The following is a 27,393-nucleotide window of genomic DNA, read 5'->3' as shown; positions in this document are numbered from 1 at the left end:
ACCCTCCCGCTCAGGCGGGGCGGGGCCTCCGCGCACGGCCGCCGGGGTGCCCCAGCGAGCGCCTGACACCGCCGCGCCGCCGCTACCCGCTCCGCCCCTCCGCCCCTCCTCGTCCCGCCGGGCCGTCCCGGCGCCCTCCCGCACCCCTCACCTGACGGGGCGGGTCGTCGCCGTGCTTGTTGCGGCGTTTCGTTCCAACGGGTGTTCAGGCGCGGTGGGGCAGCCGCGGGGACCTGCGGCGGCGGCGGCCGGGCGGAGGCGGCGGAGCGGGCGGCCGAGAGGGCGGCCGCGGGCCGGGGTGTTGGGGCGGAGGGGTGGCCGCCGGCCGGCCGGGAGCTGCCGGGATGCCGCTCTTCGCTGCCAACCCCTTCGAGCAGGACGTGGGTGAGCGAGCGGAGCGAAGGAGAGGGCGGGTGGGCTGCTCGGCCTCTCCTGGCGGCGGCGGCTGGGCCTGGCTGTCCGGTGGGGCCGAGTACGGCAGGGCGGCGGCCTCCTCCTCCTCCCCGCGGCGGGCCGCGGAGCTCCTGAGGGCGAACGAGTAACGACGAGCGGTGGTGGAAGCCGCGGTTCCGGGCTTGCTCGGTGAGCAGCCGGGCCGCGGGGCGCCGGCAGCTGCTGGCGGCCCCGCCGCGAAGCTTTGGGGGACACCGGTGCGCTGCTTTGGCGGCTCAGGGCAGCGGTCTGTGGCCCGTCGTGCTGTAACTTCTGTAGTTTCACAGCCGCGGCGCGTCTTCCAGATGTCTCGGTGCCTCCTGCCTTTCCCGTGAAGTTGCTCGGCACACCGGCTTTCCGTCGAGTGAAGCGCTATGTCAAACTTATCCGTGTGGGAGCGTAACTGGGGGGTGGAAAGCGGCCCTGTTGGTGTCTGTAGGAACCCGGTTTTGTGCCTGTTTCTGCCCCTGATGATCAGGCACGGGCCAGAGGCTGGTTTGGGGGCATCGACTTAAGCCTGAGCTGACGTTTCTTCCCATTACAAAACCGTGAGGCAACTTCGGCTGGAGTTGGTGCCGTCGACAGGGTGAAGACGATGACTCAGTTGTTTTGTTTTGTGCTTCTGCTCTGTCCTGTGCTCTCTTGGGCATCGAACTTGTCCTGTGTGTTGCTTTTTTATTTTTTTTTCCGCTTTTTATTTTTAAATAATGCCTATTCTGAGTCGAAGCACTGGAAAAAGCAATTCCATTAAGCTAGATACCGGAGTCAGATTTACATTTCTTATTAATACTGAAATTTTAGGTAGAAGAAGAATTCGACATTCTTGGGATTTTTGTCAAGGCCAGGGTGTATACAGATGGAAGAGCTTGTTGTGAGTGCTCGTGTTACCAAACCTTTTCTGTTGAGTATATTTTCTTAAATATATGTTGAGTATATTGTTGAGTAATAATACTCTATTGAGTATATTTTCTTAATGCGCCTGCAAAGTTTGCGTAACAAAAGCATTCTCTTTCTTCTTTATCGTCTCACAAACCATTGTGAGATTTTTAATGTTGACCTGTGCTTGAAGTCAAAGTAGAAGCTCGCCAGACCAGCTATAGTCCAGTTACTTCAAACCCCTTGTGAAGTTTTGTGTGTGTTTTGCCAGACTTATCTTTCACAGGGCTGAAACTAATGTGTTTGCACAAGTGAAGCGTTTTTGAACTGGGCATCTCACGGCTGTGCAGAGTTCTTTGGCAAACCTAAATGCTTCAACAACTTCAAGACTGTAGTACTTCAAAAGTGGCAGGCTGGTAACTTCCAGTTTCTTAAATGTTGCCTTACTTACGCTGAGTGTAACTGTCTGTACTTAATACGATTAAACAAGCGCAACAGAATTAGCAAAGTCTTGCAGTACCTTGCCAGGAAAAATCAGTTTGCCACTAGGAGTTTTTTAAAAATTATTATTCCATTATAAATCAGACTGTCCATAATATCAAATTATCAAATGTGGATGGCCTGTACTTTAACTTGGAATGTTTATGTGGGTGGTTTTTCAGGCTTGTAATACGCATCTGCCAGGGTTTAACTTTATGCTTTATTGTCTTTTTCATTAAAAAAAAAAAGTTACATACTAAGAAAATAGTTGAGACTGGCTGATGGCCTGATGCTACTGGAGAGATCCTTTTCCATGGCCCCATCCACCCAGGTGGTTTTCTTATTCACCGTTGCGCTAATTCAACTCTTTTTGGCAGAAAACTAATTTGTCAGAAGAAAGTATTTGGCTGGTGGATTGGATCATCTGTGAAGGTGATGAGTTTGGAAGTGGAGTGACTAGAATTAGCTCAGCAAAGGCTGCGAAGCGGTGGTGGAAAAGAGGAGCAGGACACTCTTGCAAAGGTTAAGGGGAGGAACAGGACCTCGCTTTTGTTAGCAGCCAGTGGTGAGATGGATCCAGCTCTCTCTCCAGACCACTCCTCTAGTATTGCCTTTTTCTTGGGACGCCTTTAGAAAACGTGGATAAATACACTTCTGCTTTGCCACAGCTGTTTTTGCTTTCTTGATTCTAAACCCATGTGTTTGCTTTTCCGAAATGCTATGCAAAGTCTGAATTCCTTGGCATCTGCTTTGATTGCTTTGTGGTATATAGTTCCAGTGTTGCAAGACTAACCTAGGGAATGGCGTTTTAGAGGAGTGTGGTTTCTTTCATCTGTTTTTTCTTATTGAGAGGATACCCCAAAACTTCAGTTCTTTAGTGTGTGAGCTTTTTAATTTCCTGTCTCAATCTATTCATAGTCAGTTCACCTGCACTTGCTGTTTTCCTAGCATGTCCCTTCCTCTGAAATAACCTTCATCTCTCACGTAGTTGCTCCTTCAGTAGAGAACAGGTCTATTCCTTCTTGACTTTTGTTTAGTTAGCCTTCTTGCATAAGGCTGTTTACATCATCAAGGGAGTAGGAAGTATTTTTCTTTGTAGTTTGATGGGCATCTGGAGTTGTACACCGTATCACGGATCACCAACAGCTGGTAGGACAGCATTTGTATGATACAGGCTGGGTGGAGAATGGATTGAGAGCAGTTCTGAGGAAAAGGACTTGGGAGTGCTGGTGGATGAGAAGCTCACCATGAGCCGACACCGTGCGCTGGCAGCCCAGAAAGCCAACCGTGTCCTGGGCTGCATCCAAAGCAGCGTGACCAGCAGGTCAGGGAGGGGATTCTGCCCCTCTGCTCTGCTCTCATGAGACCCCACCTGGAATACTGTGTTCAGCTCTGGGGTCCCCAACACAAGAAGGACATGGAGCTGCTGGAGCGGGTCCAGAGGAGGCCGTGAAGATGATCCGAGGGCTGGAGCACCTCTGCTGTGGAGCCAGGCTGAGAGAGTTGGGGCTGTTCAGCCTGGAGAAGAGAAGGCTCCGGGGTGATCTTATAGCAGCCTTCCAGTACCTAAAGGGGCCTACAGGAAAGTTGGAGAGGGACTTTGGACAAGGCTGTGTAGTGATAGGACAAGGGGAAATGTATTTAAACTGAAAGAGGGGAAATTTCGATTAGATCTAAGGAAGAAATTCTTCCCTCAGAGGATGGTGAGGCACTGGCCCAGGTTGCCCAGAGAAGTTGTGGCTGCCCCATCCCTGGAAGTGTTCAAGGCCAGGTTGGATGAGGCTTTGAGCAACGTGGTGTAGTGGAGGGTGTCCCTGCCCATGGCAGGGGGGTTGGAACTGGATGGTCTTTGAGGTCCCTTCCAACCCAAACCATTCCATGATTCTATTTCATGTTTCCTTGTGCTTGGCTTAAATGTTTACCTGGCGTGTTTCGTTCAGGGATTGTATTTGCCTTTTTGTGGCTGCTTTACCTGGATGGCCCGTGTCCTCTCGTGCTAGAACCTAGCATACTTGTCCTTCTCCTCCTGTTTCCAGCAGCTGAGCACTTAGTTTCTAGGAGAATCTTTTATTGACTCTGACTCTGTGGATTTGCATTTTGCCCTACTAAGTGTTACCTTGTTCTGCGTAACGCAGCCCTCAAGGGTTTACATATCCCCTTGTGTTATGTTTTAGCCTTTCCTGTTATTGATGACACCTTCCACCTTTTGGCTAGCTTCCCTGTAAGACCCTTACCTTGCTGTCAGTGTCAGCCTGGTTATATTAATATTGGTTTCAAGTCTGATTTTTGGGGCGTTCAGGGAATAAACTCTCCCCACCCTCACCAGAGTGCTTTACGTGTAGAGTGAACCAAGAACTGGAGTTAATAACTCACAGGTGGCATCCGTGTGCGATGTTTCTCTGCAGCCTGAACAGACAGTTGGTGTTAGATTAGCCTTTGGTGAAATGTCCTTGCTTTCTGCTACAATTCACCATTTTTCCCCTTCATTTCCCAGTCTGTCATAATTCTTGTCTGGTCTGAAGTCTTGCAAATATTTGAGGACAAGCTAATTGGGGGGATTTTTTTGAGTGTTTCTTTTTTTTTTCTTGAAATGGAGGGACAGTATGTTCCAGGCTTCAGTCTGTGGCTTTATCTTGATTTGACTGATTAAAATTCCTGAATTCTGAGCCTGCAATTTTATAGCATTTCTTTCTCATTTTTGAGATAGTTACTGGTCTGCTTCCCCAGCACTGCCTTGATTATTTTTTTAATATATTGTAGCCTCACTTTTTTAGTTATATTATGAGGAATGTTTTGTTATGTAACATGTGACTGTTGGTAACTTTAATTTTGGTGCTTTCCAGGCTCTAGAGTACAAGTCTCTTTTAATCCCTCCCTGGTCTTTTCATTGTTGTTCTTGTAGTTTGCAGGTTGTCTGACAAATGAAGTTGTTTGATTTTTAGGTTATTGGCCAATTGACTCAATGAACCAAAACATCAGGCTCGTTTTTTAAGCAAAAATTGTGTCTCAAAAAGCCTTCTCAGAGAATTGGATTTACATTGTAGAAATTTATTTTAATATTTTGCTTTGAGCCAATTCTTCTGGAATATAATATTTAGTGCCATGAATCCCAGTGACCTGGGATCCTTACAGGTAGGGCTGTCTTTTCAGCAAGGACCAAGTGAACCACGCAGTGTTACTGGAAATGCAAGTCATATGTGTCTATAATCACTAATTAAATCAAAGCTAGAACTTTCTAATTTGGCTGTACAAAGGCAAAGTAAACAAATGAAGGTACATGGGATTAAATTTCTGGGTTTCATCCATGCAGTTCTGCTTTATCTTCTGATAAACAGCGGTGTGGAGTAGTCCTCAGTTTTTTTTTTTATCTTTCACTTGTCATATGTCAGCTTTGTTTTTATGTGTTTAGAATGGTTTCATGTAAAAGTTGAAATATTTATGTGCAAACAAGATTTTATTCCACGTAGCTTGCGGGGGGCAAATGAGTCTCTAGAAAATTTTTATTTTAGTGACCGTTCATCTTTAGCAAATGCCGTATGAAATTGAAGAGTTCTTTGTGCTAAATCAGGGCTTGTTTTCTCTCTGTTTCCAGCATAAGAATCGACACAGATGGGGAGGGAGGAAATGTTATGTTCCAGTATTTTTTTTTTTTGACTGACATTTTATTTGACATTGCTGGCAAGCCTGGCTCAAGGGAATTCAGGACTGAAGTAACGGAATACTTTGCAAATTTGAAGGTCATATGCGCTAGGCAGCATAGAGGTGGAGGTGTCGTCAGACCAGGGTGGCTGATTGTGCGGTGTCGGTGTCAAATGGTAGCGCTGTGTGTTAAATGGGATCTGGATTTCCAGCAGAAGCAGTCAGTGAGAGGTTTGTGTTGTGTAGCAGTGTAGTATACTTTGATTCCTACCAAAAGTGTCACTTTGGTTACCTTGGCAGAGACTTCTGCAGAAGTTTTGGGGTGCTCGTATCATGCTTGGGGAATTCTGGGGGCTGTGAGGTTCTCGCAATTCCCTTACTTTTCATAGAATCATCTGGTTGGAAGAGACCCTCAAGATTGAGTCCAACCATTCACCCTGCACTGTCAGGGTCCCTAAACCGTGTTGCTTAACACCAAACCCACACGGTTTTTAAACACCTCCCGGGTTGGGGACTCCACCACCTCCCTGGGCAGCCCGTTCCAATACTTGACAATCTTCTCTGTAAAGAAATTTTCGTCATATCTAACCTAAATTTCCCCTTTTCTTGCTTTCCATGTTCATATAGGCGTTTTAAGGTTCCCCTGGGGGCTCTTGCTGTTTTCCTTGTTTCTTGCCATTGTGAGTATAGATCCTAAGGTATCTGCAGAGATCTGTGTTGTATTAGAAATGGGGCATGTTGCTTGGTGTTTGCCAAGGGATCCCAACGCTGGTTGTGCATCTCGAGAGAGACGTGGCGTGGCAGCTGCAGAGTATGGATCTGATACGCTTCTACATTATGTCAGGATCTTTAGAGACTCAGGACTTGGTGCCTGAAAAGATGTAAACAGGGAGGCTTTTGAGGATTGCCGTGTGTTGCCCAGTTGCAGTCCCCGTAGTATTTTTTTTGTCCTGTCTTTTGGTGTTGTGTGTGTTACTCACCCCATTCTTGTGAAAAAGGGGAAAAGAACTAGTGCAGTTAGGCTGGGAACTCTCTCTGCTCTCGTGAGACCCCACCTGGAATACTGCGTTCAGCTCTGGAGTCCCCAACACAAGAAGGACATGGAGCTGCTGGAGCGAGTCCGGAGGAGGCTACGAAGATGATCCGAGGGCTGGAGCACCTCTGCTATGGAGACAGGCTGGGAGAATTGGGGCTGTTCAGCCTGGAGAAGAGAAGGCTCCGGGGTGATCTTATAGCAGCCTTCCAGCACTTAAAGGGGGCCTACAGGAAAGCTGGAGAGGGACCTTTTCCAAGGGCGTGTAGTGACAGGACAAGGGGAAATGGCTTTAAACTGAAAGAGGGCAGATTTCAATTAGATCTAAGGAAGAAATTCTTCCCTCTGAGGGTTGTGAGGCACTGGCCCAGGTTGCCCAGAGAAGTTGTGGCTGCCCCATCCCTGGAAGTGTTCAAGGCCAGGTTGGATGGGGCTTTGAGCAACGTGGTGTAGTGGAGGGTGTCCCTGCCCATGGCAGGGGGATTGGAACTGGATGATCTTTGAGGTGCCTTCCAATCCAAACCATTCTGTGATTCTATGAAGTTCAGCTTTCCTTTTGGATGCAGCGGTCCTTTCGGATGCTGTGTGGTAGAGGGAGGGTCCTGGATAACTTGACTTTATCATGCTGTGTTGAAGCCTCACCTTCTTTTCTGGAAGAGCTGGTGACAATGTTATAAGGGAGTAGCTTGACAAGCATTTCTTCTTTTGGCAGTAATACCAGTAAACGGTTCCCATCCCCTTCCCAGCTGCTCGTTTTAGTGCTATCTCCTCTCTTGTGCTGGCATGGTTTTTTGTGCAGCTTCATGGAAAATCAGATCAGGGAACTGATCCAGTTAAAAATGATTAGTTGTAGGTTTTTTTAATTCTTTGTGAGTTTTTAAAAACATACCAAGCAGCGATAAAAAGAAGCATATTTTGCTTTTGTCATTATTGCTCTAGAAGTAAGCTCAAGTCTAGTGTTCTGTCATTAATTGGAGGACTTAACTGGACAGAGTATAAGTCATAGCATTTTTTTGGAGTTTATATTCTCTTAGAACTGAAAAAATCCTGGAAAATGCATCCTCCCACATCTGTTTCTTCTGATCAAAGTCCATGTCTCGACATCTGTGAAGTAGTTATCCTTCAAGAGTGTTCTTCAGCTGGAGCTCATGTTAAGCAAAAAACCAGATGCTGTTAAATTTGTCATGTCATCAAGGGAAGAAAACCTTAAAAATGGTAAGAGTTTGCCATAGGGCAGCCTTCATATTCTCCCCGGGACCACGTCTGCTCCTAGAACAAGCTGCGCAGGTACAAGAGGAGAGTTTGGATTTGACATGCATCTGTGTGTGGACGTGCTGGCTGGAGGAGAGGAGGAGAAGAAGCACAGGAGCTGTGAGTAAGTAGCACTAAGCATTATGGTTGCTGTTCTCTGAGGTGTAGAAGGTGTGGAGCTGAAAACTTCTCAGTGACGCCTGGTGAACGTTAAACCTTCCTGTTGGCAGCGAAGAGTTGATCAGGATGGCATGGGACATCTTGTGTCACGGGAGCAAAGCTGATGGTGGTTTCCTTTACGTGTCCAGGAAAACTTCCATCTGTACTCTTGCAAGGGCTCGAGAGGCTTTCGTAGAGGACAAAGCACCCCTTGTGTCTACAAAACCAGCAACACAGAGGGAGGAGGGGCAGCCTGAAGGAGCTGGAGCCCCACAGAGCTACACCACTGCACTTGTTCTACCCTCTTCCCGATCTGGCACTCCGTGGGGAATCGTGGTTTTTGGCTCTGCACGACAGCACGTGCAAGGCAAGGGGCTTGGTTTTGCAGTGTTCACAAGCTTGCATTTGACTGGCTTGTAAACAATTGAAGTAATTTTAAATTTCCTGCGTATTTTTATATCCGAGAATGTATTTCAGTTTGTTTCTTTGCTGTGATGTTTTAGAAGAGTGCTTTTTACTGGCGAATCAGGTAGGTGTGTCCTCTCGAAGCGTCTTGTAGGTATTTCATGGATGCAGTTGTGGTTTTTTTTAAGTAACTTCTCCAAAAGTAAGTTACCTAATTGGGTTTGTTTCCTGTTTTAAAAGGAGAGTAGTAGAGGGAAAGAGAAGTGTAGGAAGGGGAAAGTTTGGAGGTCTGGGTTTGGGGTTTTGGAGCACGTGAAACAATAAGCAAAGCCCCCACGTGTGACAGCCTGTCTTGAGGCTGGCTTCGCTAGTTGTGCCCACCGTATCGAAGCACGCCCGTGTCTCGGCTGAGCTTGCATCTTCTTGAGTCAGTGGGCATTGCTGGCACCCGGGAGAGCCCAAGGCCAGCGTTGGCCACTGCTGGTTGTGGCAGTTCGTGGTTCTGAAGACTCAGCTGTGAAACACAACCTCACTTTTCCTTGGCTTCTGTGCCTTTTTGTTGACCTCCCACCATTTCTTACTGTTAGCTGCTCCCTCTCGCCTCGTGGAAGAGGGGGACTTGGGGAAAGAGGCATCTCTTCAAATACGCCAGGAATTTCAGAGGGAAGACAGTTTTCGGATCAGGGTGACACCAGGCAGTGCAATTAAATAATGTGCCTGGTGTGTTTTATAGGCGTTATATGCACAGCTGATGGATGCTGTCATTTGGTGAGATGGATTAATTTGACTGACGTCCATTAATTTGATGGATTAGTTTGACGATGGAAGGATTCACGACGATGGAGGGATTCACACCTCTGGAGATGGAGACGTGCGAGGTGATGCTTTGGAAAAGCAGTTTTAGCTGGCAGAACTTCATAGGAAACGCCAGGCTGAAGTTCTGTGTGCCAAACTTGGCACTATGCTGCTCTTTTGTGGTTGTTCAGTGCTTCGGGTTCACACATCCAGGAAATGTATGGATGGGGGAGTTTTGGTTTGATTTTCTTTTTTAATAAATCGAATGTTAAAATGTTGAAAATTGCAGATGCTCATTTATTTTCAAGAACAAGCACCGAATTTTGTGTTAGTCTGCTAAAAATATTGATGTACTTAAAATTTAACCATTATGTCCTTTCTGGGGGAGTTTTTAAGGCTTGTGCTGTAGGATCATGCTTCCAACACCGTATTTGCTCACTACTAAGTAGTTAGCCTGGCTTGTGAAGATAACCTGTGGCCAAAATTGCACTTTTCCATTCCTCCTCCTTGGTCTGTGTTGACACCTGGAACAAAAGACTTTTTGGGGCATTGCTGGCTGCTGTGCTTGCGTTTGCTTTGTGGAAGCTGTTCTGCTGAGCCAGCCCGAGAACTGTTCCAACTTTTAACTGCAAAACTAAGTCGTGAAGCTGATCATTAGAGAAGGTGCTTAATTGCACACATGAAAATTGGATTTATCCTGCGGTAGCATTGCTGTCAGCAAACCTTGTAATTTTGGAGCAGCTGCTATCACAGAGCACCATCCCATTAATAGCGAGTGACCGTTATGTTCTGCTTTAATCTGCTAAATAGTCTTTAAAATACTGGGTCTCAGAGGGATTTAGCTTCTCCTAACGAAGTGAAATTCTGTAGAAGCACTGACTGTGATATTGCCATGATTGCAAAGTGCATTCTGATGGGACTGATGTGCAACGTAAAAATCTAGAAGCACTTATCTTTGATTTTAGTTAAAATATTAAATTGGCAGGTTAAATTTAAATCCTAAGGCAGCAAATGCAATGTATAAAATGTTTAATTTGCTGTTTATGAGCTATTTTAATTGTACTGTAATATTTACGTGTGATTAAAATAACATGGCTCTAATAAAAACATAAACAGAAAGCACAAATAAATAACATTATATATAAACTGATAATGCTTAGAATGATATGCTGCAAATATTAATTAGGGATACATACTTTGAATTGAGCAATCTGGCTTTTGTTGCCCCCTTCGGTGTTCTTTCTGAATCCTTCCATGCCATTTATTTTTCTCAACAGTTGCTGTGGTGTTTAGATTTCCTGAGAAATCTAGTAGAAAAAAATATTTTAGGAAGTGTGTTGAATGAGAAGATGGTTTTCTTTTAGAGTCCTAGAGTGGAGTTTTTTGTTTAGTGTTTTTTTTTTTGCTTGGAACATCCACATGAAATATTTAATGGCACGCAAATGTTAGAAGACCTTGAGCAAACTGCAGACTAGGGCTATGACTTAAACCTGGAGTAACTAACCAAAATGTACCACAGCAGTTGCTTTTTCATCATTGACAACATTACGCTTCAAGAGTAGCTTCGATTTTTGGATTTTTTAAATGCTTAACCACATCTTTTAGCACAGTGTTGTTCTTCCCATATGAAAACTGGTACCTAAGACTTTACAAGATAGCAAGAATTAGCCCTCATCTGTAGAAGACAGAAGAAGAATTTTGTATGTGGAGTCTTTTTTTTTTTTTTTTTTTTTTTGGTATGGCTGAGACAGTGTTTGTTGAGTAGAACCTGCACTTAATAGAGTATTATACTTAATCAATCTTGTTTTTCTTTATAGAAAAGGCTACAAATGAATATAACACCAGTGAGGACTGGGGTCTCATTATGGATATATGTGACAAAGTTGGAAGTACTCCTAATGGGTAAGCTGTATGTCAGCATTACAACATGTAATTCCGTGTCCATGTGAAGAATACTGTTCCAGAGAGAACGTGTCTCCAAGGGCTGGTCGTAGTCAGCTATGCACAAAGTGCTCCCGATCTGACACTTCTGCAAGCTCTACAAATATGTGTGGTTGGCTTTAAAATTCTTTGCAAGAAGTGTTCCAACAGAATTTCTAGTAGAGCGATTTGTGTGTGCTGAGTGCATTCCAATTTTTATGGAGTTCTGCACAGTAGACCAAGTTATTCATATTTCATGATCTTGCATAAATTTTGAGAAGCAACTCTGCCAGTAGGAAGAAGTGAAGTAGTTTCTTTGCAGAAAATTATCTAGCTAGGACAGTTGGTTATTTAGGATGAGAAATTAGTCTGTGTTTATCCATTAGGAAGAATGGGAGTGATGGAGGAGAAAAGGGGGGAAAAAATGGGGATCAAAACACGAATCAATTTGAATTGGTTTAGCCCAAATGGTAATACTGAAAGATAAGCGGTGGTTCAGGGATCTTGTAATGGCCAAAAGCATTTGCTGAATTTTAAGGTAATCTTTTTGCATGATAAGATGTTTTAAATTTTGAAGTAAACCTGAATTCGTGCATAGGCTGAATTCCTAAGTGATCTTACAATTTTCATCAGTTATATGTAATGTTTAAGATTACTACACTGAGAAAGTTCTTTTTGTATTAATTATTTCCCACAGGGAATAATAACAAATTATTAAATCTGAGAATCCCTAGTCCTTAAGAAAAAAAGCATAGACTGTCCTTTGAGTCCTTTCCATGACAACTTTAAATGGACAGATGAGAGAATTTGCATTGAAGAGGGCTGTCAGCTGTTTCCTCTAGTCCCTTGTGCGATGGGTTCTGGGTGAATCCAATCTTGGCAGTGCTCTGGCTGAAGACTAATGTGCTCAGCCAGAAGAATTCCTTGATCCAGGCACTGCTAAAGGCCCAGGAGGGAACGGGACTGCATTGCCATGGGAAGGGACGGTAGATGTTTGGTCCGCTGCTTTGAATTGTGGCTTTCGCCTGTGCCCGGTGAAGCGACCAGAGAACCAGAGCCTTGGTGGTGGTTGGCACAGGTTGTTGGAGTGGAGATCGCTCGGCAACACGGAGAAACAGCCTCACGGAGGCATTTCTGTGCTTTGATAATAGCAGCTCAAGTGTACTGCAAATGAAATTACTTGTAAGGATACTGCAGCAGCTCTTTACATAGAGATTCCATGTTTTTAGGGGGTTCGAAACAATGGTGTTAAATGAACCCTTAGGTGTGCCTCACCGGTGTAGCTGATGCGTGCTGGTAATGCTTATTGTAAGTCTGAAACTCATTAGTAGTGCTAATTTAGTGCTAATCGTTACTCTGTACTTATCTCAGATTTTGCTGAAACAAATTATAAAACCTTATATGTGTCCTTAGTGTCTTGAAAATGGAATCCAAGAGCTCATGACCTGGGAGCGCGGTTTTTACATTAAATCCATAGGGATCCTTTACAGTAGCCAGTAAAATAACCGTTTGCTTAGTCATCACTGCTTCTCATTTTTTTTTATGTAGACATTTCTTCATTACCTATTTCAAATCCGTTTCCTCAACCTCATGGCGATTGCTCCCTTTATAACCTGTCAGCAGTTTATGGAAATTAATACAAAATGCCAGTGGAAAAATGGAATCTGTTCCAATCCAATACACATATAAGAACAAACAAGTGGTTAAATATTTTTTCCAGACTAGCTCTGGGAAAAGTTCAGGTTAGGTTACGTTTTTTTCAATAGACCCAGTGCTGCATGCTTACCCAGTTTGAGTATCTGGTATACTGGTATATGTTCTGCAAACCATATCAGCCACGTTTCTCACTAAGAGTTTCTCTGTCCCTTTTTCAGTGCCAAAGATTGCCTCAAAGCCATCATGAAGAGAGTGAATCATAAAGTTCCCCATGTGGCTTTGCAAGCACTTACAGTGAGTAGACTTACAATTTTCAAAAAACTTTGTCTTCTGTAACGTAATGCAGCCATTAAATGTGTGCTGATCAATTAATACCTTTATATATAATCTTCAGTAGAAGTCAGTGAGAGTGTGTGTGCTGGGTAGAGGATTGCATTTAACTCTATGTATGCTTTTATTTTGGATTATTTTCATTGCTGCCATACATTGTCACAATCGTATTTCTCTTGTCAGCTTTTAGGAGCCTGTGTATCGAACTGTGGAAAAGTATTTCACTTAGAAGTATGTTCTCGCGATTTTGCTAGTGAAGCTCGAGGTATAATAAATAAGGTAATATTTTTATAACCTTATGTACTGAAGGAGAATTATTTTGGTGACTTTTTTGCTTTGTCTCAGCATAACAAAGAATTGGCAAAACTAATATTCTAGTTAGTATGCGTTTTGTAGTTTTGATGCAGTTGCAGTTACTGCTGAAGGTTTGTGTTATCACTGAAATGTGTGTACTTTAATTTTTACTATGAAAATGTAATGTATTAAAGAAGTGGCAGGCTGGTAATATCTACTCCAAATTTTAACAAAATTACTTGAGCAATTTTAATTAAAATCTGTGACGTCTCCTAAGTTCAGTTGATTCAATAATGGTGAAGGCAGCTTTTCTCAAAGATAGTTTTTATTTGGTTTGAATGAAATTCGTAGGCTGAAGTGCAAAGGGAAACTGTGAGAAAGTTAAACTGTATTTTTCAAGGAGAAGGATGAAGTCTTCAGACAACTTTTGAGTTTCTAGAGATTCTCAGAATGCTGAATGTGGAGGTAACCAGGAAAGGAAGATCTAAATGGTTAGGTCAAGCAGCTGATGGGATCTAAATGTGGATGTAATGAATTGAATAAGCAGAAACAGCTTTCCCCTAATTACTGTTCCAGTTGAAGACAAAAATGGCTAATGGGTTAAAAAGAAGTTAGTCTTCAAATATATGGGAGGCCTGGAATCATTAGAGGTGGAGCAAAGCAATTAAGGAAACTAATAAAATTGCTGGGAAGCAAAATGAGTTCACAGCTCTTCTGTTTCTCACTTTGTATGGAAAAATAGGTCTTAAAGTCCTCCCCTTTGTTCTCATTAGCCATGGTCCATTCTGAAATAGAACATTGACCTTCATGGTCTGACAGCACTTGTGGGCGTAAAAGCAAATCTTTAATCCCACTGAAGAGTGGTCTACTGGAGCATAATGTATTTCATTGTTGAGAAATACTTACGTTTTACCCCTATCCCTGGCCCACTTGGAGGAATACTCTTCAGAGATCAGATAGAATTGCATTTTCTCTCTTTTCTCCAAAAGAAAATTAGTTCAGTTGCAAAATTGCAAGTGCAACAAACGTTTTTGCTGATACAGAGCCTCTAAAGCTACATCTCTTCTTTCAATTTTTGTTTCTTTTTAAGGCTGTTGCATGATTACAGGGTTAACAGCAGCTGATGTTTAATGTGACTGAGGTGTATTCTGAAGGGTGTTCTTTTGCCATGCAGTAGAGTAATACATGACTCTGACCTGCTTTTCTGAAGGTGGATTATCACTTCGGCTGAGGTCATTAGCACATAAAATTTGCAGTGTTGAATGAAATCAGTGGTCCTATGTGGACTTAGAGTAGCTGTAAATCCTATGGACGAGGGTGAAGGAAGGGGAGCTATAGAGGGTCTTTTGTGCGAGGAGCTAGAGAAGAACATGGGAGCCAGAGAAATTGCAGGCAGAGCATGAAGTTGATCTTGGTTTGCCCCCACTGCAAGCACCTTCCTTTACCAGACTCCGTCCCTCCCCTCAGTTCCTAATTCAGAAGCTGATAGTATAACCTGTCCCGTGAGCTGGGTGGCACTGTGCGTAATGCATAATTCCCTTTTGTGAGAGACCTGAGTCGAGGAGACGTGCATACCTATGCGTATTCAGAGATGGTACCAAGATCATTTTTTTGTGACGTCCTATCACCTGAGAAGTCATCAGGGAGAAATGTGTTCTGGCATCTGAGGAGAAGACAGCAGAGGTCATAAGGTAGGGAAGGGGTATTGTCTTGTAAGGAAAGACAGTATCTTGTGTTAGACCAACTGACGTGGTCGGGAGGGGAATAACAATGTGTATTAGAAGTAATGAAGGGAAAATTGAGGTAAAATGGAGGGTAACTAACATAGGGATGCAGAAAAGTTGGGGTAAGTGTGGTAGATAGCCTGAATCTCTCCAAAACTATTGAGATGGAAACATAACTAACGCTTGAAAAGTCAAAAGGTTTGTCGATCTCGTTCCTTAACCACCGAAAATGGACTGCACTACAATAACAGCAGTATAGGTAGGTGAGCTGCCTGCAACATCTAAGCTTTGGCTGTGCAACAGAATTTGCCTCGGAGGATTGCTGTAAGAATTGAAGGAGCCCTGATTTAAAATAGTGAGTTGCTTGGTAGGATCGGGGAGATCTGAACTACCTGTAGTCTGCTGCTGCATGGGGATAATGCTGTTGGAAAAGGCTATGCCAGCTTTCCAAGGAAGGGATGATGCTGCAGAAACTAAGTGTATTACCTGTAATATCAGAATCAGTGTGTAAAAGACCATATATTCTAGGCTCTGTTTTCCAAATTTTCTTAATCAAGACAATTAGAAATCATTAAGGATATTTATAGTAAAATGGTTTCAGTATCAAAGTTTTCCTGAGAGGGAATAACTCTTTCTGTTCATTCTGAGGTACAAGCGTCCTTTTCTATGCGGTTTTGTCTTCTAGGCACATCCAAAAGTATGTGAAAAGCTAAAAACTCTAATGGTGGAGTGGTCGGAAGAATTTCAGAAAGACCCGCAGTGTAGCTTAATATCTGCAACTATTAAATCTTTAAAAGAAGAAGGTGTAACTTTTCCTGCAGCTGGATCGCAGGTAAGAGCTGATTTTTGGGACACATGGTGCTGTTAGGTTCACTGTTCCTGGCAGTGAACAGATGAAAAGCTGTCCAAGTGACATCTTCTGTGCTTTTGATCAGAGGAGAGTTGGATCCTTTTTCTAGTTTGGTTGCCACCTTCTGCTGAGGTTCACTGCTGTTCATTCTGCTTTTTTATGTCCTTGCCTTCCTGAAGAAAATAAGAACAGACTAAAGGCTACTTCATGGTGCCCTTAGGAGGTGTTTCATTTTAGATCCTTCTTTTCTTCCAGTCGTTTTTAGAGCTTCATTGAGCTGTCACCACCTTAAATCGAAGCAACTCTACGCCCACACTTTGTACTGGGTGTTTCATGGTTGTAATTGCTGACTTGGAGCACGCACCTTCGTTTTCTTCGCAGAGCCTCACAAAACAAAGGGCCATATCTGGAATGAAGACGTTTTGAAGATGATCTGTGCTATGTTTTCCTTTTCCAAGTGCTCATTTCTTGTTCATGCAGTTACCTGTCCATGTCAGGAATCGTCCTGGCTCTGCAGTAGGTGGGGTGATCCAGTCCCTAACCTCACCCTTTGTGTTTTACTCGTGGTGGTGTGTTATGTGTAATCTTTTAGCTGGCAGATATAATGACAGGTGGCTTTTTTCTATGCTTTATTATTGATGCTTCTAAATATTTTCATGTTAATTGTGAGTCAGGTGAAGATCAGTCCTGAAAATTAGAACTACAGCTTCTATTACATATTCCTTACATGGAGTTTTCTTTTCTCTGTGTTAAACACAGAGGGTTTTTTTTTTTTTACTTTTACAATCTTTCCTTCCTCCACAAAGATGTTTTCACTTCTAAATCTGAGATATGTGTTAAAACATATGGCAGAAACATGGAAGATCTAGAGTACTGGCAACCAGTTATGCTTCCTTTCCTACAAAAACATATAAAATGACATCTTGATGTTTTTACCTCATGCGCTTCACTTCAAACAAGCAAAGCTGAGGTTTATTTGGGTTTAGTACACTTGTGCAGAATTGTTTTCTAGGACCGTTAGTAAGTCCTGGGCACAAATAGTGTCTGAAACCAGGTTCTTTGTTCCTGATCTGTGCAGGAAGGCTTCCTTGTTGGAATCCAAACTGTAAGAATGATTTCACTGTGCTATTGTGGAGACTTGTATTATTTAAGCCAGCAGCTCCTAACTTGATATACGTTTGCTCTTCCTTCCCAGTGTCCCACCAGCAGAGACAGAGGGTGGTGCTCTGCTACGGAGACACATCTTCCTTTTCAGCAAGACCAGCTGCTGCTTAATAACTTTGGTCTTTGCAGACATAGGACTCCAAGGAGCTTTTCTTCCATTTTGAAGGGAGGGATGGAGGACAAAGGTGGAAAGAGCAGTCATTTAAACGAGTAGTCTCACTTTAATAAATGAGCCTAAAATAGTTATTTAAATGAGATCAGTTATTTAAATCAGATCAGATTATTTATTTTACTTGGTTCCCTGCTGAAAACAAAATAAAACCTGGCTGAGATTCTGAAGAGTGGTAATTTTTTCTTCCAGGTGGTCATCTTGATTCAGTAATGAAATGCTACAGTAAGGCAGCTAACCAGGAGCAACTCATTACTAATTTTTTTAAAAGTATACAATTACAGAGCTTCCTTTTTCCTTTGTAACCTGAACTTACTATATTGTTAATACATTTTCAGCCTACCACAAATGCTGCTAAGAATGGTTCATCATTAAGTAAGAACAAAGAAGATGAAGATATAGCTAAAGGTAAATTGCTACTCACAGCCTTGGCTTAGACTTGTGCCCTAGAAGTTTTGTTAAAATGCACAGAAGTAGGAAGTTGTACTCTCTTCTGCTGCACAGAATTGAAAACGAGGGCACAACAGGTTGGTAACTACTACACTATATCATTCAAAACGGTGTGAAGGTGTTTACCTGGTGGATGAGAATTGGGGTAAGATCTATTCATCCCCATCACGTAGCCGTTAGCATTGTTTTGTCACTGCTTTCTCTCCACAGAGCTTTGTCTCTTCCCTTCTGCACCCACGTGTTTTATTTTAGCCTCCATCTTGATGCTTTAAACAGATCAGAACATTTAGATGTTTTATTCTTTCTTGGACATAGTTACTGTTATTCAGACATCATAGTGAAGAACTTGTCGGTGTTTCTGATCGTGCTAATGATGCTGCTGACATCAGTAGCATGTATGCTGCTTCAGTTAGTGGGCTGTACCATGAAAAGCAGAGGGTTTTTAAACTTTTCAGAACTTGTGCATGATTATGTCCTGTCTTTTAATCCTGTTGCAGGGCAGAGTAAAGCTGTTGAAATGTGAAATACAGCTAGTAGTTCGAGGCAAAGATTTTAAACTTAAAATGTTAGAGAAGCAGATACTGATCATGTTTATAATATAACAATAAATAATTTTCTATTTATTTTTACTTGGAAAGCAAACTACCTTTGTGTACAGGGATAAAATGTACAAACTTCCTTTTTCCCCCCCCCCCCTCCTCATTGTAGCTATCGAATTGTCTTTGCAAGAGCAGAAACAGCAACAAATGGAAACTAAATCCTTGTACCCGTCTGCAGAAATTCAGCAAAACAATCAGAACTCGAGGAAGGTGCGAGCTCTGTATGACTTTGAAGCCGTCGAGGACAATGAGCTCACCTTTAAAAGTGGAGAAATTATTTTTGTTTTGGATGACAGGTATAATATACTCCGATGAAGGTGTCTTTATTCTAGAACTGGTGTTTTCTTACGATAGCAAGTTTTTCCTCTGATGTTTTTTTCCCCACAGAAATGTATATTGTCACTTTGGCCTCCTTCAAATCCCTTTGTCTTCCACTATTCTTTCCATACCCCGAGTGTTTGACCTCAAGACATTTTTGGTGCAGAGGCAACCTCGCCGTGTTACATTGAATATTTCATTCTGTGGTGTAGGTCCAATTTGTTTGTGTTTTTTCACGTGAATGGTTGTAACATATGTCATCAGAATATACATACACATTACAGTGCTAAATTCCAGCTGCTTCCAGAAATTGTTAAATCTCTGGCTATCAAGCATCACATTTGCTAAGAATAAAACCAAAGAAAAAAAAAAATACTTAAGATAATTATTGTTATCATCACCATTGCCCCAACAATAGTTAAGCAGCAGAACTTGCCTGCTAATGCTGTTCTAATTTAATAGACTGTGACAGATCAATTATATTTCTAATGTTAGTCCCCACTTGTGTACTTCTTGTAAACTTTCAGATGAAGCTATAATGGGCTATCATCTAATCAACCTGAAAATTTGAAGAGTTGTGTTAAATTTTGAGTGATTGCTACTGAATGATTTTACTTCCCCCGATCCCTCCTCTTCTCCTCCCCACCCCTGTGCCCCAGCTCCTGTTTTCAGCTCTGCTGGGAGGCTGCTGATCTCTGCAAATGTTCTCTGTTGCCTTTGTTACTGAAGACAGGGAAACAGTGTGTTAGGTATCATGGGTTTTCTGTCAAACGCCCAAAGCATCGGGCCGACGCTGAACGTAAATGTTCCGAGTTTTGTAATACAGCTTTATTTCCCCAGTGACACCAATTGGTGGAAAGGTGAAAATCATAGAGGAGTAGGACTGTTTCCATCGAACTTTGTGACTTCTGACTTGAATGTGGAACCTGAGGCGGGTAAGTCAGCTCCTGGTTATTTCAGAAAGGTGGACTTAACGGCAGAACTACTAACTAGCCCATCAACAAAATAATTTCCTGAAATGAGCCCAAGGAAAGCATTGAGAGAGAAATCCTGCCCTTGTTTCAAACAAGCAAGCAAGCATGTACTGCTGCTGTAGCTCACTTGAACAATTTCTATCTTCTGATTCTTTCCTAAGTTGTTACCTTTTTCCTGTTACAGAAATTCAGCTCAATTTACGGTAATTCTTTGTCAGTAACCTGTTACATCTGAATTTGGTAACTTGCTGTTTAGAATGTCCAAGTCTCTTTTCAGACATCAGACCTGGTATGGAATGACACTCATCACCGTGTCAGTGGTTTGTGAGAATCACATTGTTAGCTTTATTCATGTTCATGATACCAAAATAAATCCTAACCATTACGACCTGGCTGAAAGTAACTGTACAGGTGTTTTTAGATGCTAATATGACTCAAGAGTCTTTCCCCTGCTGGGTCTGGGTTCATAATCAAGCTAACAGCCCAAAGGGAGCAGCTTGTCAGAATGTTTTCTAGGCAAACCTGTTCTCCCTTCTCCAGCAGCTAGGTGCATCGCTGCTTAACGTACTTATTCACGTTTCTCTCTTATTTAAAGAACTGATGGCAGGCAAGGAGAAAATGCGTATTTTAAGTTAGCATAATAACACAGCTGCAGAAAAGAAACTAATGTTTGTTCTTTCAGGAACTGTGGATAAAAATTCTGTTCCTGAGGATACTACAGAAGAAATTAAGAAAGCAGAGCCTGAGCCAGTTTATATAGATGAGGTATGCAATCACTTTCAGTATAAAAAATTGCTGAGATTTTTACATTGGTTGAAACGTTTTGTTACTGAATGCTAGCAGATAATTCTTTTTACATAAAGAACTTTTCTTTTATTTGAAAATTAAAACTCTCTGCCATGCTTCAGAAATAACTGTTTGTAATCTTCTCTTCACCTTTCAGGATAAGATGGATAAAACACTGCAGGTACTTCAGAGCATAGATCCTACAGATTTAAAGCTTGATTCTCCAGACCTTCTAGACTCAGAAGGTACTTTGAGCACTAAGTCACTAGTTTTTTAATTTCTTCTCACAATTACCTTCTGTGGGTTGAGCTGGTGGTTCTTTTGTGTTTATTTTAAGCTTAGAGAAACTATGGTCTGTACTAATAGTATGCCGTAGAATAGCTTATTTCACAGTGGGAGCAACGGGGCTATATGTATAACTCTAAATTTTCTACTAGTTGCCAAGCCAACTCCATGTTTAGCAGAGTAATTTGCACAACTTCCAGCTAGTGTACAATGCCTGATCTTTGCAAGATCCATCCACCTATCGAAACTCTGCTTGAAGTAAGCAGTTAATTTTGTGTCAAACTCTCCAAAATACTGCTGGCTAGGAGGGGAGAGGAAGTTCAGTTGTCTTAAGAGCCGATTAGTTCAAGGTGTGTAGTAACGATTGCACCTACGTTAAAAAAGGAGTGTTCCTATGACGGAAAAAGTGAAGGGAAAGGGAGCTCTGCAGTACAGCAGCTCTAGATGGATTCATAGGCAGTCGAGATTCGATATTCCGGCAGGAGATGAAAGTCATACATCTTGCACAGTGCAAGCAGAAATGCAAAATTTTCCCTGCATTTCATCAGTAGTTTGTTGTTGGAGAGAGTAGAGGGAAAGAGGAGAGAGGATGACAGAGCAGAGTAACTGCAGTATTTCTCCTGTCTCTTCGGCTGGAGGAATGGGACACACATGATAACCAGGTGCACTCTCCAATTCTGTATGCTATTTTAGTATACTTGGATAAAATATTTTTTTGGCTGCATTTAAATTTTTAATTGTGCAAGGCACTAACTACCTCAACACTTTTGTCTTCACAGATATTTGTCAGCAGATGGGTCCAATGATAGATGAAAAACTGGAAGAGATAGATAGGTGAGCCATAATGTAGCTTCTCTGTTATTTACTACGATTTACTTTAAATTGTGAAGTTGTATTATTTTTTTTTTGGTACTTTCATCTCCCAAGCTAGAAAATCCAGCAAGACAGACATTTTAACAGTTCTACCTTTATTTTTTTAACACTTAGATACCAAGGTCCCAGTGCATACGCTAAGATTTGGTTCCTGCTCTCCAAAATTTACTGCATAAGTTACTGGGTGCATTTTCTATTGGCACTTTTTTGACTGTAGCCTTTTGCAATCTGCCTAGAGCTTGGTATTTTCAGTCTGCTGCTGACTGTCCTCCGTGACAGGAAAATCTGTTCAATGCTGTCTTCACCTCTGCCCCCTCAGACTCCTTGGGGATGTTTGAGGGTGAAAAGAAAAGGTAACTAACACCTGTGGAATTAGTTGCTCGCCTTATTGCAGATAGGGAAGAACAGTTGTTCACCACTTGGACTCTCCTTCCAGTCCCTCTGGTTTAAGAAACAAAATGGTGTAAGAAGCAGAATGGTAATTTTACAACATAAATGTGTAAGAAATTACCTCTCTACCTTTTAAGGGTGTTTTTTTCTTGCATATTCAAAACTGTGCAATGAACCACTCTTACCATCTAACACTAGATGTTAGAGAAACTTACTATTTGCATGTATTTGTTTTGAAACAGAAAACATTCGGAGTTATCTGAGTTGAATATGAAGGTTCTAGAAGCTCTGGAGCTCTATAACAAACTGATGAATGAAACGCCGATGTACTCGGCCTACTCAAAACCCCACCATCCTGCACAATACCCGCCTACATCTTCTGGTGTTTCAGTGCAGGTCAGTATCCTTTTTCTGGAAATGGAGACTTTCCTAATATAGATTTCTATTTAAAAAGATGACAGCAAAAACGAAGTGTACGCTTGCTTGCTAGCCTACGAACAATCTGACATTGCCTGGTGACTTTTTTATAGCCTTTAGAATAAAAATAATTGTTTATACACTAGAACAGATTTGCAGTTCAGTTTGCAGTTACCTGCTTGTGCAATAAGGTATAGCTGTTAATTTTGCTCTACTTAACAGAAAGATACTGTATAGAAAATACTAAAAGATGATTGAATCACAGAATGGTTTGGGTTGGAAGGGACCTCAAAGACCATCCAGTTCCACCCCCCCTGCCATGGGCAGGGACACCCTCCCCTACACCAGGTTGCACAAAGCCCCATCCGACTGGCCTGGAACACTTCCAGGGATGGGGATTCTTTCCATGATTAATTTTTTACGGTTAGAATTGTGTGTTTCAGCAGCTTGGTGGATATTCTTGCTGTGAGTCATGTCCTCGGTCTGAAAGTGAAATGTTACCTTCTTATCTAGTAGTGGGGATGTGAGTGAACTTGAATATCAGTGCATTAATCATGAGAGCAGTGTGCTTTTTCTAAATATAGAAACACTGGTCTGGTTTTAGCTCTTTTTTTTCCCCGTAAGAAAGGAACATGGTGTATTAGGGGTGTAGTTGCTCAAAACTATTTTACAGTATCTCTAATGTGCCATATTGAGGTTTTAAGAAAACAGAAATGGAGGAGAAAGATTTTTTTTTTTTTTTTTTTTAAAGATTCTTTTTGGAGAAAGCGTAGAATGAGTGTTTTTACTTTAATGTTAATTGTTCAGTGGGAAAAGAATAGTTACCATAGCAACTGCTAGATCTGAAAATATGTCAGTTAAAAGTAATTCCGTGTCCTTAACTGCTGGTAATGATGGAAAATTCATTATATTTGGAGGTTAAAAAGTAATTTAAGGGCAACTGGAGTTTACTGTTTCTTCCAAGATGCATGCCTCCAGTGGTGAAAAATACAGGATAATGCTAACCATACTTAGCTTAGTGTAGTTACGTGGTACAAAACTGTCCGTTCCTTCCGTGTCCAGTATGATCCAAAGTCCAAAACCAATGAGCAGCATAGACTTATGTAGACTAAGCATGTTATAGCACCTGTTCTATCTGAATTTTGAGTAAAGGCTTGCACCATCTTAAACTAGAAATGCAAGAAATTAAAGGTTTTGGTTTCCTTTTATGTTCTAGTCTTAGAATATTCTTGTGTTTTCATTTCCAAAATGCGTTAAATAACAAATCTCGTATGGTACCCATCTTCCTACTCAACTCTGTGCATAAAAACATGTAAGGGTTGAACATCTTAAAGACAAGGCAAATTGGAGAGAAAGAAATAAGGTTTCTGGGAGGGGCAGAGGTCTTGTACACAATACAAAAGGTTCTTTTGGATATTAATCACTGTCCTTGTTAGCAGTGCCTTTCTGATGACATAAAGGCTGTCTATTTAAAACATGTGATGAGAAGTTCCATGTTTTGGTTTTAGAGCCTTGTTGGAAAAATGAATCAACGTTCATTCAGCCTTTGAACCCTCACATCTTTGTTCATCGTAGAATCACAGAACGGTTTGGGTTGGAAGGGGCCTCAAAGATCATCTAGTTCCAACCCCCCTGCCATGGTCAGGGACGCCCTCCACTACACCAGGTTGCCCAAAGCCCCATCCAGCCTGGCCTTGAACACTGCCAGGGGTGGGGCAGCCACAGCTTCTCTGGGCAACCTGTTCCAGTGCCTCACCATTGTAGTGGTATTCTGTGCCAGCTTTGCTGCTGCTTAATTGAAAATAAAAGATACACAATGTTTTTATTTACAGTCGTATCCTGTACAGCCACCTAGTGGAAACTACATGATCCAGGGTGTCCACCAAGTCACCATTTCCCCGGGGTACAGCCTAGGACCTGATCAGATGGGGCCGTTGAGGTCACTGCCTCAAAGTATAAATTCTTCTGGAGCAACTCAGCCAGCTCAAGCTGCGTATTTAAGGTATTTCTTCTGCAAACTGTCAAATCACCTTCTTCCTGGTGGTAATGTCACTGCTTTGTCTAGAGGGTGTGTGTTTTCGGGATGTTTATTTACTATGATGCATAATACTGTTTGATTGTTTTGAAAATACACGGATAGCTTTTGCATTAAGCAACACTTTTATTTGCACGTGTGCTTATCAGATGAATAGACACAAACTTGTCAGAATTAGATTTCTTACAGAATCACAGAATGGTTTGGGTTGGAAGGGACCTCAAAGACCATCTAGTTCCAACCCGCCTGCCATGAACAGGGACACCCTCTACTACACCAGGTTGCTCAAAGCCTCATCCAACCTGGTCTTGAACACTTCCAGGGATGGGGCAGCCACAGCTTCTCTGGGCAACCTGTGCCAGTGCCTCACCACCCTCAGAGGGAAGAATTTCTTCCTTATATCTAATCGAAATCTGCCCTCTTTCAGTTTAAATCCATTGCCCCTTGTCCTGTCACTACACACCCTTGTGAAAAGCCCCTCTCCAGCTTTCCTGTAGGCCCCCTTTAAGTAGTGGAAGGCTGCCATAAGATCACCCTGGAGCCTTCTCTTCTCCAGGCTGAACATTTTGTTTTGTTACAGCCCAGGACCGGATTCCGTGTTAAACCAGACGTACGTGAACCAGAGCCCTGGCCTTCCGCCGGCTGCCAGCACCGCTGCCTACACCCCGCAGCAGATGGGAATGTCAGTGGATATGTCGGCTTACCAGAACAACACAGCGAGTTTGCCTCAAGGACCAGGTTATCCCGTGGCACTTCCTGCTCATTCCGTTCTACAGCAGCAAACAAATTACCGTCAACAGCCTCTCCTTTAAAAACCAGCCAGCCCATGTTGCTGGATTAATGCAGAAAGGTTGCCTGACCTAACGAATAAAGGTTGCCTGACCTAACGATTTTTATGAATACCTGTCACAGATATCAAAATACATTTTCCTTTGAAATAACCCAACTTACTGCCGTAGGGTGATGCAGAGTGAAAATAAGCATCAGATCTGCTTGTTAAGCATTTGCCTAAAGATGGCTTGAACTAGACTAGCTGATGGTTCAGAATAATTCCAGATTACTTTGAGCCCTTATTGCAGTGCTTTCAGGAAACGCCGCTGCATTTAAAAGATTGTCCGAAAATAGTTTTCTTTTAAATGTGTTTCTGAAAACTTGAGGATGCTTAATCATTGTTCTGTGTTGCTCTCATTATGCATTGCCTCCTCTGGTACCTTACTGCAATCCTTCCACCCGAGTGGCTCTGCTAATTTAGACACCCCTTCTCTCCGTGCTGCTGTAGTGAGCTTTGCGCTGCGTAATTGGAACAACTGCACCAGTTCAGCAGAGGAGAACTGGAAGAGAAAATGATTTGATATTGTGACAGTGAGGACCATGTGCCTACAGAAATAGGAGAAACGAAATTTTTACAGTGCTGCCTGTTAGAGTTTTTGGAAACCACGGAGAACTTGTGATGTGTTTCTCTTGAAAACAGGTGGGGTTTTGCTAGAACTCACTCGTGTCTTTTGGCAGGGGTGGTGCCGCGAGCACAAATCTCCTTCAGGAGAGCAGGCAAGGGACGTGCCCGGCTGCCGGTGTGGGCACTCTGTGGGTACAAGGTGCTGAGCCAGAATCTTGTACGGAATCTCTTTTCCTTTTCGGATGTATTTAGAAGTGAAGGAGTATTGTGGTTGCTCGTGGTAAAGGCTCAAGAATGTTTGATGCTTCTTAAGACTGTGAGAATCTGCCTCGTTCCCTTTCTGATGGGGAGCAGAGTGGAACAGGAATCGTCTTTATGGGACCAGGGGTTTCTTGCCTCTCTTGGATTTCCTTTCTCTGCCACCATTTGTGTCTCCAAATCAATGCCAGTTACAGTCAGAGAGGCTCTTAAACCGTTTGGGAAAAGGTGTGTGTTAGTGCACTGTCTATATAGGCAGAATGCACATGCTTTGGGAGTGGGATTGGGCTCCTCTTTTGATATTGAAATGATATTTGCATATGGAAAATGACAGACGTGTCTTCAGAAAAGGAATTGCCGTGGAGCTGTGGAAGCGTAGCATTTGGTGGCTAAGAAAAGAAATCTAAGAATTTTTTCCCTGATGCACTTTTTAAATGGGTGGGATTTGTACAAGAGGAGCAGATGAGCTGAATTATGTTTCAGGAATGTGGGATTTCTTTCTTTTATTGTTTCAACCTCTGAAAAAAAAAAAATCACTATTTACCTACTCACTTTAGCATAGTCATATTTATACCTATTTTTACAATTTTACGATGAGTAATAATCTTTAAATTGGGAAAATAATGGAAGCAAATCACTGATTAAAACCATCTTGATTAAATGCATGGAAGTCCCAAATGTCTAAATAAGTATGTTTGGTGTATAAACTTTCTCCCAAATGAGAACTGTCGGATTGTAGACTGTTGAGTAATAAAAACCACCCTTCGCTCAGTGCCACCTCCATTTCTTTTACATCTCATTTAATTATTTGGCATCGCAACCTTGCTCATTTGCAGCCTCATGCTTATGCAATGAGGCATTCAGTACCTGCTCTTTAAATCAGTTTTTTGATTTAAATGTGTGCAATTGGAAGGAAGCTTTTGTCTTTCCTGTTGACATGACTTCAATTTGTCCTTATCCCTTTCCTGGAAGTAGTTTAGTTTAAATAACACGTGTTGCAATTCTGAAGTTTTTGGATAACTTGTTCCTTGTGTTCTTTAAGAAGAATAATTAATTTCAGTGCTGCTGTTCAAAATTCTTATTGTTTGGAGATTTTTTTACAAGAGTTTGCTTTGTTCCTAGTCGGTATGTAGTCAAACTAAACCTTGCTCTCATTTATTCTCCCATGTTTGTTAGTAAATTGAGATTAAGGCAGGTATTTTTATTAGGTTCAAAACTTTGGTCCAGCAGAAATCTTGAGTATCTTAAATTGAGATGGCTAGACAGGTGTGATTTGATTATGTTCAGTTAATTATTAAATATAAATAATGTATATACTCATTTGTCTGGGATTTTCTACACAGCTACATATACGCGTCCTGTTAAAGCCTGAAATTTTATAAAAGCGGGATTTGTCGTTCTGTCGTCACTTATATTTCTAATTCTGTGATATGCA

The 27,393-nt window shown here is 42.2% G+C and overlaps 1 protein-coding gene across 1 annotated transcript; it reads left to right on the top strand.

Moving 5' to 3' along the window:
• The first annotated feature begins 310 nt into the window (after positions 1 to 310).
• Positions 311 to 25,397, top strand: STAM2 (signal transducing adaptor molecule 2). Its single transcript, XM_086615256.1, has 14 exons — positions 311 to 384; positions 10,888 to 10,972; positions 12,865 to 12,940; positions 13,160 to 13,255; positions 15,680 to 15,826; positions 17,516 to 17,585; positions 18,336 to 18,522; positions 19,385 to 19,479; positions 20,201 to 20,283; positions 20,462 to 20,549; positions 21,369 to 21,423; positions 22,095 to 22,248; positions 24,102 to 24,271; positions 24,885 to 25,397. The coding sequence occupies exons 1-14, from the start codon at positions 345 to 347 to the stop codon at positions 25,114 to 25,116; spliced, it is 1,578 nt and encodes a 525-aa protein (XP_086471382.1). The 5' UTR covers positions 311 to 344; the 3' UTR covers positions 25,117 to 25,397.
• The last annotated feature ends 1,996 nt before the right edge of the window (positions 25,398 to 27,393 follow it).

Source organism: Tauraco erythrolophus, chromosome 8 (assembly GCF_009769465.1).
Source record: "Tauraco erythrolophus isolate bTauEry1 chromosome 8, bTauEry1.pri, whole genome shotgun sequence".
NCBI lineage: Eukaryota > Metazoa > Chordata > Aves > Musophagiformes > Musophagidae > Tauraco > Tauraco erythrolophus.
Note: the sequence above shows the minus strand (reverse complement) of the source record. Positions and strands in the feature narration are given on the sequence as shown.

Bases quoted from the DNA above. Each gene is read 5' to 3' on its own strand.
- STAM2 (XM_086615256.1), top strand. From the start codon at position 345: ATGCCGCTCTTCGCTGCCAACCCCTTCGAGCAGGACGTGG. The intron at 12,941-13,159 runs GTGAGTAGACTT...TTCTCTTGTCAG, and splicing joins TGGCTTTGCAAGCACTTACA to CTTTTAGGAGCCTGTGTATC. The intron at 21,424-22,094 runs GTGAGCCATAAT...GTTTTGAAACAG, and splicing joins AAACTGGAAGAGATAGATAG to AAAACATTCGGAGTTATCTG.